The sequence below is a fragment of the Protobothrops mucrosquamatus genome, unplaced genomic scaffold (assembly GCF_001527695.2).
Source record: "Protobothrops mucrosquamatus isolate PMUCROS unplaced genomic scaffold, P.Mucros_1.0 scaffold8085, whole genome shotgun sequence".
In the NCBI taxonomy this organism is placed as follows: Eukaryota; Metazoa; Chordata; class Lepidosauria; order Squamata; family Viperidae; genus Protobothrops; species Protobothrops mucrosquamatus.
The window spans coordinates 1-16,817 of NW_015393882.1; the positions used below are offsets into that span (position 1 = coordinate 1).

General features: G+C 43.1%; 1 protein-coding gene across 1 annotated transcript; it reads left to right on the plus strand.

Annotated features, from left to right (window-relative positions):
- Positions 1-1,983: 1,983 nt before the first annotated feature.
- LOC107300710 (serine/threonine-protein phosphatase with EF-hands 2-like) lies at positions 1,984-15,676 on the plus strand (the record flags this gene model as incomplete). Its single annotated transcript, XM_015830014.1, has 9 exons — positions 1,984-2,098; positions 3,595-3,641; positions 4,445-4,611; positions 5,908-5,944; positions 6,040-6,189; positions 10,136-10,321; positions 12,257-12,425; positions 13,662-13,831; positions 15,589-15,676. Coding segments are annotated over 9 exons (1,129 nt in total), but the record flags the coding sequence as incomplete, so codon positions are not given.
- Between the last annotated feature and the right edge of the window lie 1,141 nt (positions 15,677-16,817).

A 16,817-nucleotide genomic window follows, 5' to 3' on the forward strand; every position in this document is an offset into this window, starting at 1 on the left:
GAGGGTCTCTGGCAGAACGGGGTGGGACCAGGGCAAGTGCCAAGGTATGGTCCACTGGAGGAGCCTCACTGTTCCTCTCAGGCCATGGGGGGCTGGATGGTGGTGCGGGCTGCCCGGAGCCCTGCGCAGCAGAGGTCAAATGCCCAGCCTGGCTCTTGAGCACCAGCGGCACCAAGCCCAGCCCCACTTCCCCAAGGGGGCGCCCAGCTGCACTTACCTCCTCCTCAAGGCTGCTGCTGCTGTGCTTGCTCTCCTTAGCCAGGTTGCTCATGATGGGTACGAGGGCAAAATCAGAGGGAGGCCCATTCCCTCTCCATGGGAGGAGACCCGGCTTTGTATCCAAAGCTTCCTTAGCAATAGGATGGGAGACCCCAGGATAGGCCAGGAGGAGGGGGCAAGGGGATGGTAAAAGGGCAGCAGGACCGGACTAAAGCAGCACTTCCCTCAGACCCTCCCTCTCCTTCTTTCCTTCTTTCCTTCCTTCCTAAGTACAGAGTGGTGGGAAAATATTTGAGATGAGGGAGGGAGAAAAACAGGCATGAAACGCAGCCTGGGCCAGGGCCAAGGCAGTGGGGGCCGTTCCCTCACTGTTTCCAGGATGGCTTCGCGGGCCACATGAAACCACTTCGTGGACCGCATCTGGGCCCCGGGGCCTTGTGTTTGACATGTCTGCACTACTACATAAACAGGGAGCAAAAACCACTCCCTTCTAGCACTGATGATGTTGCCTAGTTGGGTCATGAAACATCTGCAAGAAAACAACCAAGCTCAGAGAGCACCAAGGACCCCACAGTCCTCCTCCTCCTCCTCCTCCTCCTCCTCCTCTTCCTCCTCCTCTCCACAAAGCCCACTCCCTTTTAGCATTGGTGTTATCTAATTGGGTCATGAAACGTCTGCAAGAAAACCACCAAGCTCAGAGAGCACCAAGGACCCCACAGTCGTCGTCGTCGTCTTCTTCTTCTTCTTCTTCTTCTTCTTCTTCTTCTTCTTCTTCTTCTTCTTCTTCTTCTTCTTCTTCTTCTTCTTCTTCTTCTTCTTCTTCTTCTTCTTCTTCTTCTTCTTCTTCTTCTTCTTCTTCTTCTTCTTCTTCCTCCTCCTCCTCCTCCTCCTCCTCCTCCTCCTCCTCCTCTCTGCAAAGCCCACTCCCTTCTAGCACTGATGATGTTACCTAGTTAGGTCATGAAACGTCTGCCAGAAAACCACCCAGCTCAGAGAGCACCATGTATTTACAATGGTCGTAGCATCCTGGAGTTACGTGACCACCGTTTGCAACCTTCCCAGCAGGCTTCCGACAAGCAAAGTCAGTGGGGGAGGCCAGATTCATTTAATGACCGAATGATTCACTTAGCAACTGTGGCAAAAAAAGCTCATAAAATCGGGCACAACTCACCTTGCGTAGCAATGGAAATTCTGGTCTCAGTTGTGCCTGTAAAGTGAGGACTGCCTATAATGGAGAGGGGTGTACTGTTGGTTTACATTTCCTACTATCCAGTGCATTTGCACTCATACACACATTTTGTGTGTGTGTGTGTTGCTCTTTGCAGCTTTTGGAAATATAGGTCTTCCTCCGCTTAGAACAGTTTGTTTAGTGACCGTTTGAAGTTTACAACGGCATCGAAAAAAGCGACGTATGACTGTTTTTCACGTTTACGACCATTGCAGCCTCCCCATGGTCACGTGATCAAAGTTCAGACACTTGGGAACTGACTCACATTTATGACGGCTGCAGTGCCCTGGGATCACAGGATCCCCTTTTGCCACCTTCTGGCAAGCAAAGTTAATGGGGAAGCCGGATTCACTTAACAACTGTGGCAAGAAAGGTCATAAAATGGGGCAAATCTCACTTAACAAGTGTCTTGCTTAGCAACAGAAATTTTGGGCCAAATTGCGGTCGTAATTCGAGGACTGTCTGAAATTCAGGTCAAGGCTCAACCTCTCTCCCGTTGCCTTTTCTAATGGTTTTTTTTTCTTTATTCCCAGTAGCAGCTTCATCCTTACTATGTTTTAAAACTCTTCCAAGAGGCGGAACACCATCTGAGCCAGCTGCCAAATATTAACAGAATCTCTACCTGCTACAGTGAGGAGATCACCGTGTGTGGTGAGTCAACTACCTGTTGTAAATAGGTAGAGCCCCTCGGCAAAGTTGCAAGGAAGAGGAGAAGAGCGCTCCTGAGTCCAGCAAAGGAGACCTGCCCTTGTTCCTCCTGATACCCAAAGCAGAACAAGATGAAAATCTTTCTCCTCTGTTTCATTCCTGTCTTTTCAACTGTTTCTATGTTTATACCTGGAATTTATGTCCCAGTGATGTTATTGCACTGAGTTGCACTCAGCCACCTAGAGCTGGTCTCCATAGTGAGATGGGTGGCAGATTAGACAGACAGACAAGACAGACAGACAGCTAGCTAGCTAGCTAGATGAAAGATAGATAGATAGATAGATAGATAGATAGATAGATAGATAGATAGATAGATAGATAGATAGATAGATAGATAGATAGATAGATGATAGATAGATAGATAGATAGATAGATAGAAGATAGATAGATAGATAGATAGATAGATAGATAGATAGATAGATAGATAGATAGATAGATAGATAGATAGATAGATAGATAGATAGATATAGGTAGATGATAGCTAGATAGATGATAGCTAGATAGATGATAGATAGATGATAGATAGCTAGATGATAGATAGATAAATAGATGATAGATAGATAGATAGATAGATACAGTATATAGATATAGCTAGATAGATGATAGATAGATAAGATAGATGATAGATAGCTAGATAGCTAGATAGATGATAGCTAGATGATAGATAGCTAGATAGCTAGATAGATGATAGCTAGATAGATGATAGCTAGATGATAGATAGCTAGATAGCTAGATAGCTAGATAGCTAGATAGATAGATAGATAGATAGATAGATAGATAGATAGATAGATGATAGATAGATAGATAGATAGATAGATAGATAGATAGATAGAGAGAGAGAGAGAGAGAGAGAGAGAGAGAGAGAGAGAGATAAATATTTGCCTAAAGGTCTAAACGAGGGCAGCTTTAAAACTTGTGAACTTCAACTCCCAGCATTCCCCAGCTGGCATTGGTGGCTAGGGAATTCTGGGAGTTGAAGTTCACAAGCTTTAAAGCTGCTGAAGTTGGAGACCTGCTCTAAACCATTGTAATATGCGGTGAAGTTTGGGCTTTTAAATGAGGGGTAGGAGACTTCTGAGTGACTGTTGCCCAAACTCCAAAACTAGCAGGCAGAAATTCAACAGTCTAGCCAAGGTTGACTATCTACGGCTACCTGCTACGATAGTAAGCGGGCTGCAAGAGTTCATAACTTCCAGGAGTTTAGTTTAATTCCTGATGGACCTGTCCATGTTCTCTTACCAGCAATAAGGAAATATCTTGGAATTTTGATAGCTTAGTCTTCTCTCAAGCTCAGCAACGTCCTGTTTGATGTCAAATTGAACCACTGCACTGTGCAAGGAGCTGGATTAAAATTATTTAAAGATGATTTCCAATTTATACATTCTAGGATTCTATCAAATTCTTCACTGAGATAACACTTTCTCCCTTTCTTTTATTAGGAGACTTACATGGACAAATATTCGACTTGTTTCACATATTTTACAAGGTAAGCAGAGCGTGCATGACGATATGTCAGAAGCAATCGAAATGAATCAATCCTTACAAAAGTACCTCGATTCTAATCTTCCGTGCAAGAAAAGACATGGTAACTCTTCCCTAACCAAGATAAAACAAAGTAATTACATTTTTTGCTGCTTGTTAGACTTGCTATGGTGGAGCAATAAAACGCACAACGTTCCTCGGCATCAGTGAATCTCGGCATCTGTGAAGAACACTCCCATCAATGCTGGCGGGAAAAGCCACTAGTACATACACAGGGAGCAAAGCCCTCTCCCTTCTAGCACTGATGATATTACCTAGTTGGGTCATGAAACGTCTGCAAGAAAACAACCAAGCTCAGAGAGCACCAAGGACCTCACAGTTGTCCTCCTCCTCCTCCTCCTCCTCCTCCTCCTCCTCCTCCTCCTCCACACTCCCTTCTAGCACTGATGATGTTACCTAGGTGGGTCATGAAACATCTGCAAGAAAACAACCAAGCTCAAAGAGCACCAAGGATCTCACAGTTCTCCTCCTCCTCCTCCTCCTCCTCCTCCTCCTCCTTCTCCTCCTCCTCCTCCTCCTCCTCCTCCTCCTCCACANTTCTCCTCCTCCTCCTCCTCCTCCTCCTCCTCCTCTCCCTTCTAGCACTGATGATGTTACCTAGTTGGGTCATGAAACATCTGCGAGAAAACAACCAAGCTCAGAGAGCACCAAGGACCCCACAGATTAAGGCTTCCTGGGAGCTTGTCTCCTAATCTTGCCATCCCACTGAAGTTCAGTTTTAGGGATTTTTGTTTCTCTTCCTTACAGAACGGACTTCCTTCTCCGCAGAAGTTGTACGTCTTCAACGGTGACTTTGTGGACAGAGGCAAGCATTCCATTGAGATCCTGATCATTCTCTTTGTTTTCCTCTTGATTTACCCCAAAGAGGTCCACCTGAATCGAGGCAACCATGAGGATTACATGATCAATTTCCGGTATGGAATTTAAATCATTTGCAGAAAAGTAGGGTATCTAGTTTTTATTTTGTTTATCTTTGTAAGCCACCCAGAGGTACTGAGAATGAATTGGATGGCCATATGTATTTTTTAAATAGATAAATAAATATTTTCTTCAGTATACATATTATTATTGGGTAGACAGCATCACCCGACAGATGGATCTGCAATTTACTGACCCACCACATCCAGTGTGTAGTGCTTAACGGAACTACAACTACATGGAGGGAAGCATGCAATGGGGTACCCCAAGGATCTGTCCTAGGCCCAGTACCCTTCAACATTTTCATAAACTTTGATAGTCACTAAACAAACTCTTATAAGTTGAGGGCTACCTGTAAAAGCTATAGGGAATAACCTAGATGACTAGGAGGAAGAATGGTTAGCAAGATAAGTGGATCTTGAGCCCTGGCCAAGAAAGTAACCTGAGAAAGCATTGGAATATATGTTAGAATGTATTTTGTATTGCAACAGAATTATTCAGCCAGTAGATGGCAGTGTTTAGTATGCATCTATGGTTATAATCTATGGTTTCTTTATTTTGTGAGAAGAGTTTCCTGTTTCCAGTTACAGTAATAGAGTTGAGCAGTAAAGCACATGGTGACTGTGCTCTTTGTTTGCTCTATGTGGTCCTTTATGTAAAACAGAATTTCTAACAGAAAGTATCTCGGACAAGCCCCTCCCTAGTTCGTACCAAAATAAAAGGATGGAGGGGGGAAGCCCATTCCAACTGGCAAGATTCTGTTACTGTGCCTGTTGCAATAAAACTAGTGCCGTCTTACATGACGTTGGTTTCTTGGTCTGATTTATCTCGCAGGGCTGAAAATAAGTCAAAACTACAGGTAGTCCTCAATTTACGACGGCAACTGAGCCCAAAGTTTCTGTTGTTAAGGGAGACATTTGTTAAGTGAGTTTTGCCCCAACGTTTCTTGCCACAGTTGATCAGTTAGTAAACTGATTGTTAAGTGAATCTGTCTTTCCCACTGACTTTGCTTGTCAGAAGGTCTCAAAAGGGGATCACATGACCTTGGGACACAGTAAAGGTCATAAATATGAGTCAAGCGTCTACATTTTGGCCACCTGATCGTGGGGATGCTGCAACGGTTGTAACGGTCATAAGGCACATTTTTCAGTGCTGTGCTACCTTTGAACAGTCAGTAAACGAACTGTTGTAAGTTGAAGACTACCTGTAACACTTTTAAGATTGTCATTGTTGTTGTTTTGCTCTCCTTCCGAGACATCTAGTTAAAGTCTTCTCTTCTCTTCTGCCTGTAGCTACGGGTTTACCAAGGAAGTCACCCGCAAATATAAGGTACTCCGGTTTGCCTACCTATTGCATCTTCGGTGTTGTCGGATACCCCTGAACTGCGCAGCCTAGTTTTTGCACTCTGCTCCTCTTCCCTCTAGGATCATGCCAACAGACTCCTGGCGGTGATCAAGAATGTCTTCAGCAGCCTGCCATTGGCAACTGTGATTGACAGGAAGGTCCTGATTGTACATGGAGGCATATCTGATAAGACCGATTTGGAACAGCTAGCCAAAGTTGAGAGGTGTAAGGTATGGCGTTAGAAGAGGACCTGCTTTTATTTGTGGAACAGAACAGAATAGCGGAGCTGGAAGGGACCTTGGAGGTCAACTAGTCCACAAACCCCTGCTCAGGCAGGAAACCCTACACCATTTCAGACAAATGGCTGTCCAGTCTCTTCTTAAAAACTTCCAGTGCTGGAGCATTCACAACTTCTGGAGGCAGGTTGTTCCTCTGATTGATTGTTCTAACTGTCAGGAAGTTTCTCCTTAGTTCTAGGTTGCTTCTCTCCTTGATGAGTTTCCACTCGTTGCTTCTTGTCCTGCCTTCAGGTGCTTTGGAGAATAGGTTGACTCCCTCTTCTTTGTGGCAGCCCCTGAGATATTGGAAGACTACTATCATGTCACCCCTAGTCCTTCTTTTCATTAAACAAGACATACCGAATTCTAGCAACCCTTCTTTATATGTTTTAGCCTCCAGTCCCTTCATCATCTTTGTTGCTCTTCTCTGCCCTCTTTCTAGAGTCTCAACGTCTTTTTTACATTGTGGTAACCAAAACTGGATGCAGGATTCCAAGTGTGGTCTTACTAAGGCATTATAAAGCAGTACTAACACTTTGCGTGATCTTCATTCTATCCCTTTGTTAATGCAGCCTAGGACTGTGTTGGCTTTTTTGACAGCTGCAGCACACGGTTGGCTCATATTTAAGTGTTTGTCCACTAGGACTCCATCTCTAAAGATGATCAGGAAATTCCTTCTTGTTTGAACTTTGGACCTCTGTCTTCCTCTTGGTTCTTGTCCCACTTTCAGCAGCTACAAAGAATAAATTTACACTTTCCCCCCTGTGACAGCTTTCAAATATTGGGAGGGTTCTATTGTAGCGTAGCTTCTTTAGGCTAAACCTGCCCAGTTCCTTTAATCCAGGAGTCCCCAACCCCCGGTCCATGGACAGTACCGGGCCACAGCATGCCAGCAACCGGTCCACACAAACAACCAAAGCCTCATCCGCGAGATGCCACACACCCTCCGGTCCGTGGGAAAACCTCTCTCCACGGAACCGGTCCCTGGTGCCCAAAAGGTTGGGGACTTCTGCTTTAATCCTTCTTCATAGGAATTAGACCCAATTTCCTCGCCATCTTCTCTGTAACCTTTCCAGTTCTTCAGTGCAGGTAGTCCTTGGCTTATGACCATGACTGAGCCCAAAATTTCTGTTGCTAAGCGAGACATTGGTTAAGTAAGTCTTGCCCCATTTTACCACCTTTCTTGACACAGTTGTTAAGTGAACCACTGCAGTTCTTAAGTTAGTAACATGGTTGTAAAGTGAGCCTGATTTACTCATTGACTTTGCTTGTCGGAAGGCTGCCAAAGGTGATCACGTGATCCTGGGACATGCGGCAACCGTCATAAATATGAGTCGGTTGCCAAATGTCTGAATTTTGATCAGGGGGATGTTGCAATGGTTGTAAGTGTGAAAAAATGATTTTTGTCAGTGCTGTTGTAACTTTGCACAGTCACCAAACAAACCGTTGTAAGCTGAGGACTACTTGGGTCCCTTTTGTATTGTAGCGATCAGAACTGCACACAGGATTGAAGAGAGACAAAATATAGACCAGTGGTGGCAAACCTATGGCACGGGTGCCAGAGGCGGCAGTCAGAGCCCTCTCTGTGGGCACACGCGCCATTGCCCCAGTCCTAGGCCTTCAGCTGGGTTTTATAAAACCTTTTCACTTTAGGCCTCCGCCGCCGTGTATCAAAAAAAAGGTTCAATCAATCAGTCAATTTCAACTTCTTGCGGGAAAAAAAAGATCTTGCAAAGTTGGAATTGATTGATTGAACTTTTTAGTCCCACCCAGTCTGCTGTTGCCACCGCAGCCACGCCCACCCAATGGGCCACACCCACCCGGTACCCAACAATGCATAAGTGGGTTTTGGGTTGCAGTTTAGGCACTCGGTCTCTAAAAGGTTCGCCATCACTGATATAGACACTCCAAGATCACTTCGTTTGTCCTTTCCAATTCCATAACTGGATTGAAAACATGGTTCTAAAAAATACCTGATTCTCAGTCACGTATTCAGTCTCTTTCTTAACAACTCCCTCTTTGGTGTCTCCTTCTAAACTTAGATTCTCTCTGTGCTAACACCAAAGAGAAGAAAATCTTTAGAGTATACCCCATCTGAAGGTGGCAAAGTGGCCAGGAGTAGTTCCACAATCAAAGTCTCCCAAGGAGGACAACAGACAGTCCAGGAAGATGCAAGATCCTCCCGCATGTCCCCTGGAGTCCAGAAAATCCCAGGACCCAGTTCATCTGTGGACTCAGAGGACTCAAATGAATCCACATGCTATGAAGATGATGACATTGAGCAGGTAAGCATTTGGAGAACTGCCAAAATTCCAGCAAGCAGAAAAGTAGAAATGAATCCAGCAATAGCTGACCAACCTGTAGGAGAAAGAGGGCAGAGCCTGGGGGGTGGAGTCAAGAGAGTCATCAGCCTAGAACAGTGGTGGTGAACCTATGGCACAGGTGCCAGAGGCGGCACTCGGAGCCCTCTCTGTGGGCACACGCACCATCTCCCCAGCCCCGCCTCCTCCCACGGCCCCCTCCTCACCAGCAGCCCCCCCAGAGGAGAGTTGCCCCTGGGCACGGCCCAAATGAAGCAGCGGAGCCAAGGACATGGTAGCTGGGCAGCGGGGACAAGACTCTGCCCTTGCGCCCCGTTGCGCGCAGATGATGCTGCGGGGGATGGGTGGAGGTCATGGCCGCCATGGCGCTGCTGGGCTGCCCGGGTGATCTGTGGCGGGCCGTGGAGGTGATGGGTGGCCCAGTGGGCAGGGCGGAGCGGGGATGGGGGTGGGGGGCAGTTTTTGGGGCCCTCGGTCTCTAAAAGGTTCACCATCACTGGGCTAGAATCATTACACTCCCACAAGGCCAACCCTTCTTGAATTTGGTTAATTCTTTTTTTTGAAGTTTTATTAATTTTTAAGAATTACAATCTTTGGAGTTTAGTAAACAACATGTTGTCCGGGTTCACATATTTAACATTAAGTTCTTCAATATAAATCTATTCAGTACTGCACAATCCAGTATAATTTCCCTGATCCTTCTTTCTTCCCCATATTGTTTCCATTTCCCCCTCATTACACAATTACAATTCTTGGTACGATTGATGTATACAAAGTTAGGTATAAACCTCTTTCGTCATATTTTACTAATATTATACAAATAACATTAATATCAATTCATAAATCGATATCCTGTTTTTCATGCTCTTGTTAAAGTTTGATTACCCATCAATATTTAAAGTATCTTTGTCAGCTATGATTTTCTCAATATTAATTACATTTATATAGCTAAAATACTTTGTAGTCGTTGTCTGGGAACTTTCTAGTTGTAGATTTAATTTGGAGATTTGCTCATTTATGTTATCTAAATTATTTTTACTCTCATTATGATTTCTTTTTATGTCCTCTTTGTCTGCAACAATTGTTTGGTGAATTAGTTGTAGTGTAGAGTATATTTCCTTCTGAAAGGTGTTTATTTAAGAGTAGAACAAAGTTTCCTCTAGCTTTCTGGACTTTATATGTAGCCTTTATAATCCAATAGATTCCAGAATACACGTCCAGTCCCAAAATCAATATTTTATAGTGATCCTTTGTCTCAGGCATCCAACAATTGTCAGTCAGGCAAGGTTATAATCCACAATGTTCAAAGTGTTCAACCTCCCTGAAAACAGCTCAGAGGTCTCCTACATTTGTCTCTTTACCCTTCCCTCGTTTTCCCCTTATTTTTATTTTTTTTCTTTGTATTTTTGTCTTTTATGTTTTGATAAACTAATAAAAATTTGAAACTCTCAGAATTTCTAATGTTGATGCTATTCCCTACTGACTTTTCTTTTGAATGTGGACTTACATACCTAAACGCATGAATAAAATTCAAATAAAGCAACTGGAAAACCCCGTGTCTGTGACTTTGCTTGTAGGTTGTGGATATTCTATGGAGTGACCCTGATCCTAGACCTGGATGCACAATGAATTTGGAAAGGGGCGGAGGCTGTTACTTTGGACCTGATGTGACGGATATGTTTCTGCAGAAACACCGCCTGCAGTTCATCATCCGTTCTCACGAATGCAAGCCAGAAGGTTATGAATTCAACCACAATCGGAAGGTAGGCCCAGTGGAGGATCAGTGTTTAGGATATTACTGGAGAGGTACAGGCTAACAGCAAAAGCTTCTGGGTTGCAAAAGTGCATAGGGAATAGAATCATAGAATCACGGAATCACAGAATCATAGAAATATAGAATCACAAAGTCACAAAATCACAGAATCATAGAATCGCAAAGTTACAGAATCATAGAATCACAAAATTACAGAATCACAGAATCATAGAATCACAGAATCACAGAATCATAGAAACATAGAATCACAAAGTTACAGAATCATAGAATCACAAAATTACAGAATCACAGAATCATAGAATCACAGAATCACAGAATCATAGAAACATAGAATCACAAAGTCACAGAATCACAGAATCATAGAATCACAGTATCATAGAATCAAAGAATCACAGAATCACAATATCATAGAAACATAGAATCACAAAGTCATAGAATCACAGAATTATAGAATCACAGAATCATAGAATCACAAAGTCACAGAATTACAGTATCATAGAATCATAGAATCACAGAATCATAGGATCACAAAATCACAGTATCACAAAATCACGGTATCATAGAATCACAGAATCACAGTATCATAGAGTCATCATAGAATCACCATAGAATCATCATAGAGTCATCATAGAGTCATCATAGAATCATCACAGAATCATAGACTCAGAGAATCAGTCATAAAATCATAGGGCTGAAAGGGACTTTGAAGATCTTTTAGACCAACCCCCTGGCTAAGGCAGGACTCCTTTTACCATCCTGGACAAATGGTTGTCTAATCTTTTCTTGAAAACCTCCAGCGATGGAGCACCGACAACTCCAGGAGGCAAACTGTTGCATTGATTAATTCTTACATTCAGGAAATTCTTCCTTATTTCTAGGTTGGTTGTCCTTCTGACAAGCTTCCTCCATGGCTTCTCGTCCTGCCCTCAGGTGCTCTCAAGAATAAATGGAAGCTCTCTTCCCTTTAAGTATTGGAAGACAGTTATCATGTCTCTCCTAAACCTTACTTTGGTTAGGCTAAACGTAACTAGATCCCTTAGCTGTTCATCATATGACTTTGCTTCCAGACCCGTTGTCATCTTTGATGCTCTTCTCCGCCTTTTTTTTCCTGGGAACTTGGCATCTGTTATGTATATATCAACTCGCTAAGCAACCTAGTTGCAAGTTAATGAGTACCTATAGAAATAAACGCATGGATTGTATCAACATGAAGCTCAGCCCAGTGGCAACTCCACAGGCTAACCCATTTCTTCTGGTAGTAACTTACCAGCAGACGTAGACAACATAGGATCCAGACATTGTAGTCAATGGGCAGGTTTTTTTTGCCAGAATATGGAAGCAAAGCCAAAAGTCATAAATTGCAGGACAATGTGACTACGCTTTCTTTTTGTGCTGCTTACATTTTTATTTGGGAGATTTTTTGAAAATCATTTTGTGAATGATATTAATGGCGGGTTTGCGGTGCAAATAATGCACAAATGTGGATTAAGGGAAAGGTTTTCCCAGCCAGTCGTGTCCAACTTTAGGGCACGGTGCTTATCTCCATTTCTTGGATGAGGGAGCCAGCCTTGTCTGAAGATGCTTCTGTGGTCACGTGGCCAGCACGGCTATACACCAAAGCACACAGAACGCTGTTACCTTCCCATCAAAGTGGTACCCATTTATCTACTCGCATCTGCATGCTTTCACACTGGTAGGTGGGCAGGAGCTGGAGCAAGGAACGGGAGCTCACCCCATTGTGCGGCGCTCAGGTCTTGAACCTAAACTGTCAGCTTTCGAGCTGACAAGTTCGGCGTCTTTAACTAGTGAGCATCACGCCCTTACAAATGTGGATTAAAGCAAAGCAAAGATGAACACGTAGGTTTTGGAGACTTTAACATGGGCACTCCTGTAAATCTGTTGTACTCTGTTTTGTCTTGACTAGGTCATCACCATATTTTCGGCTTCCAACTATTATGCAGTGGGCAGTAACCGGGGTGCTTACATCAAACTGGGACCTGACCTCATACCTCATTTGGTCCAGTTTCAAGCCACCAAAGGAGTATCCCGTCAAATGAACATAACTCAACGGTCAGCCAGCACTGCGGACAGTTGTACCCCAACTAGAGATGGGAAGGCCTGGGAAAAAAACCAGAAAAATGGGGGGGAAAACAGGGGGTTTTCCATTTTGTTTTTTTTTCCCAAAACTTTTTTTTCCTGGAAAAATTGGAAAAAAAAAGGAGTGTGGAATATATTCTATTCTATTCTATTCTATTCCCCATTTTCTGTTCTGTTCTATTCATGTAATTTGTAAAACTACAAAAAAGTGAACTTTTTTTCCAAAATTTTTCCAAAATTTCTATTTTTTTCTGAAAAAAAAACAGGGAAAAAACATTTTTTCCCCTCATGGCTTCAAAATTTCTGGAAATTTTACATCTCTAACCCCAACCACCCCTGAAAGGACTTTGGGCAGGGTTCCAAACCAGCAACCCGTAAGTTGGTCTTGAACTGTAGTATAGACCGTTTGTTTAGTGACCGTTCGACGTTATAATGGCACTGAAAAAAGTGACCGATGACCATTTTTCACTCTTATAGACCCTTGCAGGATCATCAGTCACTTTTTTCAGTCACTTTGAATCCAGGTTGTAAATATTTTTTGGGGGTTGGAAATAAAGGAGAATATTGGTAGCTCAAGTTGAAGTGAGGGTCCTTGGTGCTCTCTGAGCTTGGTGTTTTCTTGCAGACATTTCATTACCCAGCTAGGTAACATCATCAGCGCTAGAAGGGAGTGTGGCAGGAGGAGGAGGAGGAGGAGGGGGAGGAGGAGGAGGAGGAGGAGGAGAACTGNTCCCAGAATTCCTGAGCCAGCCATGCTGAGGGGAAAGGGAGAGGTTTCCAAGCTGAGCCATGCTGGCTCAGGAATTCTGGGAGTTGAAGTCCATGAGTCATAAAAGAGCCAAGGTTGCCTACCCCTGGACTAGTCAAACCCAAGTCCTGCAGCCATTCTTCATATGTTTTAGTCTCCAGGCCTTGGATCATCTTAGTTGTTCTTCACTCAACTTTTTCCAAAGTGTCAACATTTTTTTTGTGATATGGTGTGACTTCATTTTACAATAATTTTGCCGAAAACTGGCAGTTACCTCTGATTTTCGGCAAAACGGTGCCCACAGTGAACCACTGATTCAGTTTACGACTACTGCACTCACTTAAGAACCATGCTACTTAAAAACCACAGATTCACTTAACGATCACCAAACCCAGGATCCATTATGGTCATAACTCAAGGACTCCCTGCAACACTGGACCTTCACCAAGTCATTCTTAATCACCCTATTTTTGTGTTCTCATAGGCCTCATCACCATAAATGACTGGGCAAAAGCCATAGAGTCGGTCCTCCAGCTAGGACTGCCATGGAGGATGCTGAGACCACATCTGATACTGCAACTGACCAATGGAAAAGTGGACTACAGGACGTGGCTTAAAGACATTGTGACAGAAGAGAAATCTGCAACCCAAGAGGTATTGCAGTAGAGCAGGGGTGTGAAACTTGCAACATCACGTGATGTGTCGCGATGTATCGCGACTTTTTTTTGCCATTGTCGGCAATGGGATGGGTGCGGTTTTGCTATGATGCATCCGGCCCGCAGGCCGGCAGTTTGACACCCCTGCAGTAGAGGGTCTGTGGGAATGAAGAAAACCAGCATCATGCCAATAGTCATATTCTCCTTCTATACTTAGGCAACAAAAAACAAACGTACAGGTACAGATTAGGTGAAATTTAACTCAATAGCAGTAATTGTAAGAGGAATCTTGGTGTTCTAGTGGACAGTCACTTAAATATGAGCCAGCCGTGTGCAGCAGCAGCCAAAAAAGCCAATACAATCCCTGGCTGCATTGACAGAGGGATAGAATCAAGATCACATGAAATATGGGTACTGCTTTATAAAGTCTTAATAAGGCCATGCTTGGAGAACTGCATCCACTTTTGGTCACAATATAAAAAGATGTTGAGACTCTAGAAAGACACAGAGAAGAGCAACAAAGATGATCAGGGGCTGGAGGATAAAACATGAAGAACAGTTGCCAGAATTGGGTATATCTAGTTTAATGAAGAGAAGGATGAGGGGGTGACATGATAGTGTTCCAATATTTGAGTGGCTGCCACAAAGAAGAGGGGGGGGTATCAACCTATTTCCAAAGCAAGACAAGAAACAATGGCTAGAAACTAAAAAGGAGAGATCCTATCCAGAACTAAGGAGAAATTTCCTGACCGGGAGAACAATTAATCAGTGAAACATCTTGTCTTCAGAAGTTGTGGATGCTCCACCACTGGAGGCTTTTAAGAAGAGACTGGACAGCCATTTGTCTGAAACGGCATAGGGTCTCCTGCTTGAGCAGGAGGTTGGACTAGATGACCTCCAAGGTCCCTTCCAGTTCTATTCTATTCCATTCCATAACTTCTATTCTGTTCTATTCTATTGTTTTGTTCCGTTCCTTCCATTCCATAAATTCTATCTATTCTATTCTATAACTTCTATTATATTCTATTCTATTGTTTTGTTCCGTTCCTTCCATAAATTCTATTCTATTCTATTCCATTCCATAACTTCTATTGTTCTATTCTATTGTTTTGTTCCGTTCCTTCCATTCCATAAATTCTATTCTATTCTATTATTATTATTATTAATTGAATTTATATACCGCCCTATCTCCCTTACGGGACTCAGGGCGGTGAACAGGCGATAATAAAAACCACAATAAATATACACAAATTTCTGTTCTAAAAACAGAACTTATTCCATAACTTCTATTCTGTTCTGTTCTATTCTGTTCTATTCTATTCTATTCTATTCTGTTCTATTCCATTCCATAACTTCTATTGTTCTATTCTATTGTTTTGTTCTGTTCCTTCCATTCCATAACTTCTATTCTATTCCATTCCATAACTTCTATTCTGTTCTATTCTATTGTTTTGTTCCGTTCCTTCCATTCCATAAATTCTATTCTATTCTATTCTACACTATTCTATTCTATTCCAACTCTGTTATTCCTTCTTTTCCTCTTCCTGAAATCTCTCGCCAGTTATGGAATTTGGTGACAATATGGCAACCAGTGAGGCTGAAGAAAGAGCCATCATTCCATAGACGTACACAAGACACAAATACGTTTTCAATGTCGTATTTTTACCCTAAGCTAAGCATGTCTGACTAATTCTACCCATATTTCGAAAACCGATTAAGGGATTTCTGTGTGAACGGTGGTCTCGTTTCTTTCAGCGCCTTCAGTCGAGTTTGCTGGAAAGCATTTACCGAAACCTGTCCAATCTGGAGACTATCTTCAGCCTCATTGACACTGATTGTTCAGGTAAAACACCTTTTATTATCTGCTGGTTTCCTTTTTTAATAGCCAAAATGATTATTCATGTACAAAGGGCAAAGCCTAGTGTTAGGGTCTTATATCCATGTGGAAGGTACAGTAGCATTAATGTCATTCCAGCATTTTATAATAAAACCAGCAGAGGCAAGAATGATGCTGTTGCTGGTTTTATAAAGAACTAAATAACCAAGTGGTTTCTTAGGTCATTGTTTCAAGAGATATTTCTTTACCTACAGTAGTGGCCAAAATTGTGGAAACCTTTTGGGAAAAGTGTACAGTAGAAATGCCACCTTTGGTTAAGTTTCCACCCAATTTTTTCTTCTAATTGCTTTATAATTGTAGCCTTGTTCACTTAATACTATTTTACATCGCTTTCTAGGCAACCAGTCAACTCTTTGCACCGTGACTTCAATTTTATTACGTTTTACAAGCTCACTAAATGAAAGAACACAAAAAAACCCCAACTTGATAGCGATCACATAACACACTGACCTCTCAGCTTCAATATATGACATCAATCACTGAACCCTACTGTGATCTGATTGGCTCATTGCTAAAACAAGATGACACCTGATTGGCTCTCTAAACACTCACGCTCATTGGCTACAATGGTACTACTCCAAAAAGAGTGGTGTTATTAGCCATCAAACCTCAAAAAAATACGCTTTCCCCAAAAGGTTTCCACAATTTTGGCCACTACTGTATATTGAACTCTGTAAACCGCTTAGAGCAGTGTTTCTCAACCTTGACAATTTTAAGGCATGTGGACTTCAACTCCCAGAATTCCACAGCCAGCATTGCTGGCTGTGGAATTCTGGGAGTTGAAGTCCACCTGCCTTAAAATTGTCAAGGTTGAGAAACACTGGCTTAGAGTGTATAGCAGTGTGAAGTCCTTGGGAAAGCAGTATAAAGCAATATATAAGTCTAAGCCAGTGGTTCTCAACCTTTTTAATGCCGCGACCCCAACCGGTCGTAAGTCGAGGACTAAACCGGTCGTAAGTCGAGGACTAAACCAGTCGTAAGTCGAGGACTACCCAACCGGTCGTAAGTCGAGGACTTTCCCTGCCCGGGAGCGCCGCGCATGCGTGGTTCCGCCCCCTGCGCCAGCCGAGGCGTAGCTGGCAAGCGG